Genomic DNA, 4,488 nt, shown 5'->3' with positions numbered 1-4,488 from the left:
ACTAATAGAATCTATTAAAATGCAAACATTGCAAACGATAGTTCCATTTTTAAAGGAGACCTTTTAAAAAAGCAGTCCTCAAAACGCAGAAACATCTTAATTAAAGTATCGTGGCTTGAACTTCATGTTAACCTCTGTTATTTATTTTTTGAACTTTCGGGATATTTAATAATTACGTTTTGTAATTTTCCAAATTGAATAGATTTTTTAATAATTATTATTTGCCAGTTTGTCCAAGTCATTTCTCTTGTTGGTTTTTGACTATCTTTCTTGTTTTTCTATCAAAAAATGAAGAGCAAAAGTCGCTTACCTCTTTCATGGGGGCCATCGTCTGCGTGACGACGGGAATGGCCGCCTTAGCCAGGATGGGGATGGCCACTTTTTCCCCGCCTCCGTTCTGCTGACCCGAACAGCTGCTGGTGGTTACCGGTTCGCACCTCGAGTCGATGACCGTGGTCACTGCTTCCGAAAAGGAGTTGCTGGTACCGCCTCCGTTCTGCATGGACGGTACGACGTCCGGCAGGAGTTTCGAGAAGTCGACGTTGTCGTAATGGGACGAGATCTCCTTCTTCAGCACGGCCAAGCGCTGCTGGGCGCTGATCTTTTCGCGGGCCAACCTCTCCATCTCGTGTTCCAGTTCTCGTTCTTTCCTCTTGAGCGTCTGGATGTAGCTGTAAGCCGAGAGGGATTCGGATAAACTTTAATTAATAGGAATAGGCAAATTTTCATTTTTAACAATTTTTTTTTACAACAAATGAAATTTTCATGACTTACAGAGTTATGAAACACCCTGTACAGTGCAATTTTAAACTTCATGATGGTATTTAACGCGCGGAAACAAATTGTTCCAATCTTAAATAAATAATAAAAGATTACCGCAAGGCGGAATGGAGGATGCTCAGGTTGGACGTCTTCTTCTCGTCCTGGGTGGAGGGCAGCTGCTTCTTCAGTATGTCGAAGCACTCCTTCAGGTGGGCCCTCCGGTGCTTCTCCAGCTTGTTGTGTACTTCCCTTGTGCCGGCCCTAAACACCAACGGGGGCTGCTTCCGTTTCGTTTCCGTGCCGTTCGTCTCGTCTATGATTAGCGGGTTCATGATGTCAAAACTGTTGTGCAGGATGCGGTGGCGAGGCACCTGCTGGGCCACTGTCGTGCTGGTTACCTGGCCATCCTGGTCGATCTTTTTCACAACCTGCGAGCACACGATGGAAGTTTACGAATCTGTGGGACGGTACCAGGTTGGGTACTTATTTTTTTTTATGGTTTAACGGAATGTGTTGACATAATCTTCAAATATCTATTGCGTACAGGATGTTCTCGCTTATGAGCAACGTAAAAAACAAATGAAGTTAGCATTTTTTATGATTCAATATTAGAAAAATAGTTCGCCATCGTTTTTATGTAAAATGATTATATTAAATCATTTGCGTAAAAGTTAAGGAAAAAAAACGTAGCAAATTATTTGGAATAAACACTAAAAACATCAAAAATCTCACCAACTATTCGGCAGAACAAATTATATTAATTTAAAAAAGTTTTGAAAATACGGTAAAAAAAACAAGTTATCCATGATCCAAAACTTAGAACTTCTAATGCCCATAATAGCTATTTTTCTATTTCAAATGTTAACTAAGTAATGCAAAAAAGGTCTTTTCACGTTTAAAAGTTTGGTGGAAACTGCATTTTTCTATTTTGGTTAGTTTTGGAGAATTTTTATATTTTCGAAAAAGCTGCAATTTAAAATAAAACGTGAAATAACACCGAAACAGTACGTTTTAGACGCAATATGGTGTTTTTCAAAGTAGGCTTTAAATTCAATTTACAAACGCTATATTATCAAGGTGTTCAATTCAAAAAATAAAGTTAGGCAAAGCCCGAAAGAAACGGGACACGCTATATCACGACAAATAATTTTAAAATGTCGAATAGTTGATTATTTGAAACAATTTTCCATTATTGGTGTTGTCAAGGCTAGTAACTATCTCATAGTTACAAATCCTAACCCTGCTACGATTTTTTTTAGGTTCGATTTTTGGAAAATCGCGTTAGCATTGTTTTCATTCGAAAATACAATAACGCCACGTTATTCTATACCCCTTAGTCCTTAGTCCGTACTACTGCAATTTTTTTGTGTTTATTATTAAAGAAATACGAAAAAATCGTAGCGTAGTTTCCGAACACGTGCGCTATGAAGGGTTATTCAATAAAAATTGTTAGACATTCATTTGCTTTTTTACTTACTGTGTTAGTAGCTTCGTATACTTATAAATCTGGACATCTCGAAAATAATAATAACAGGAAAAATTAAACAGTTTCCACCGCTACTTTTTTTGCACGTTATATTTGCAGGCTATAAATTATAATGGAACCAAAATACCAAAATAGAACGCAATAAGCGGGATGTCACGTCCAACAGGAGTGCGTTCCGAATTCGACATTGATTCGCATGAACAAGAAGCTGTTTTGGGAAAACTGAAAGGTGCTCACATGCTGTTCAATAGATTCTTTTAGTGTGACGTCACATATTTAGGCAACCTGCAATAAATTGTAATTATTGAAATTGTACAGACCGATTCTGACCCTTGTGTACTATTTACATACGTACTATAAAAATGAACAACAAATTAATTTATTTTTACGAGGATTTGGAAGTATTTAAGAACAACCAACACGTGTTTGGAAAAATAGATACACTGATGTGCTTAAAACTTACCAAAAACGATATAAAGGAATATTCCTAAATTTAAATAAAGTAAAATTTAATATTAACGTGATATTCCTAATGCGCATGCTCGGAAAGAATCATTAGCGTATTTTCTCTACTTTTGTTTAATCCTGACATTTTCTAGTTCTACTTCTTTAATGTTTTTCTTGGGGTTGTGCTGTGTCAGTGTGTTTATCGAGTGTTTTCTTTCTTCAAATGGTTTATTATAGATGTACTTTTAACCACAACCAAACTTTTCTAGAATGATATCCTGTTGCGAGGCTATCTCGCTTACATGAAATTATCTTTAATGCGCATGCTCAATACCATTGATATAATTTTAATTTATTAGTTACTAAAAGTCAATATTGTTCTATAAATTTAAAAATATAAATTCTATAATTCTTTTAGTTTGTCACTTGGGGTTTGAAATTTCTTAAATATTTCTAATATTGCCAGAATATCGCGATATTCAAGGTCATGACAAAGAGGACATTTTTTTGGCACTTATGTTTAAAATACATAAGGTCGAAAATCGATCAAGTAAAAATATTGGGAAATTCTTCGTGACAATATGCACTGTGGGTTTGCCTATTATATGGCGTATGTGACGTCACTACTAAAAAGGTCTATAAAAATCTAACTCGAAAGAAGTGACGATAAAAGTGGTAAATTTACGTGTTTTTTCTATTTTTTTTACTACCCACGAAAATCTGGACGGCCTATCGGAAAGTTAGTTATTTTATGTTGTAGACAATAGGCCTCTTGCGAGAAAAAATATTTTAATAGTTTTTGTATCTACTACACTGAATATTACAAACAATGTGTAAAGGTTTTGTTATATTAATTTATTTTTAAAAAGTTATTAGGTATTAAAGTTTTAATCGGTTCGCTTTGCGCGCAAACGCCATGGACTGGGATGTCGATACGTTGACGTCATCGGTAAGTAAATGGCAAGCGCGACATATACAATAACGCGTTTCGACAGTGCAGCTGACTGCTGTGGATATTAAATGTGTGGAGTGGTGTCAATAAGCAGTACGATACCTTATGTATACTGTAAATTTGCGAAGTTAAACTTATAATAACTATGGCAAATCCCTCTAAACCATATAACCCAGACAGCATCTGTTTCAAAAAGTCTGTATTTGGGTAAATCCACGGAGATTTTTAGCTTTTTGGCTTTCAAATATCACTAGAAATGAAAATTTTTCTGTGCGCATAAAAAAAAACGTGGGCTTAACTTTTGACGGCACAATATGTTAAAAAAAATTGAAAAATGTCATATTTTTCTTCCTATTTAATTATGTATCTTTTCAAGAGTTCATTTTAGGCAAAAATGGAAGAGGAAAAAAATTTTTGTAATTAAATTTTTTACAAAATGTGACTAGTTACAAATCGAATAAATCATGATTATTATTGTACAAAATCGAAAAAATCTCTAAAAATAGGGTTAAAAAACATTACTTTTTAGGGAATCTTTTTGAGGTCTTTAAATTGGGTTGGGACTTTCATACTTGGCTCAAGAAAACTTCATGTTATGTGGAATCATTACACTAAATTTCATCAAAATCGGTTAGATAGATTTTGCATAATAATTTTGCAATCCAGATTTTGAAAAAAAATTTGCAAATTTTCAAAATTTTGCACAGCAAAAACCAAGGCCCTTAGATACTTGAAAATTTAATCACATATAGAAGGGCCTTGGTTTTTGCTGTTCAAAATTTTGAAAATTTGCAAATTTTTTTTCAAAATCTGGATTGCAAAATTATTATGCAAAATCTAT

The 4,488-nt window shown here is 34.5% G+C and overlaps 1 protein-coding gene across 1 annotated transcript in view; it reads right to left on the bottom strand.

Annotated features, from left to right (window-relative positions):
- Positions 1-310: 310 nt before the first annotated feature.
- The window catches only part of LOC111692631 (max-binding protein MNT-like), a gene marked incomplete at both ends in the record, with an annotated part of 6,576 nt that continues 2,398 nt past the window's right edge, over positions 311-4,488 (bottom strand). The window contains 2 exons of the mRNA XM_023456699.1: positions 311-671; positions 877-1,190. Of these exons, the coding sequence (XP_023312467.1) occupies positions 311-671; positions 877-1,190 (675 nt within the window). The remainder of the gene's footprint in view (positions 672-876; positions 1,191-4,488) is intronic.

Source organism: Anoplophora glabripennis, unplaced genomic scaffold (assembly GCF_000390285.2).
Source record: "Anoplophora glabripennis isolate ALB-LARVAE unplaced genomic scaffold, Agla_2.0 scaffold2321, whole genome shotgun sequence".
Classification (NCBI taxonomy): Eukaryota; Metazoa; Arthropoda; class Insecta; order Coleoptera; family Cerambycidae; genus Anoplophora; species Anoplophora glabripennis.
This window is presented reverse-complemented; position numbering and strand designations above follow the sequence as displayed.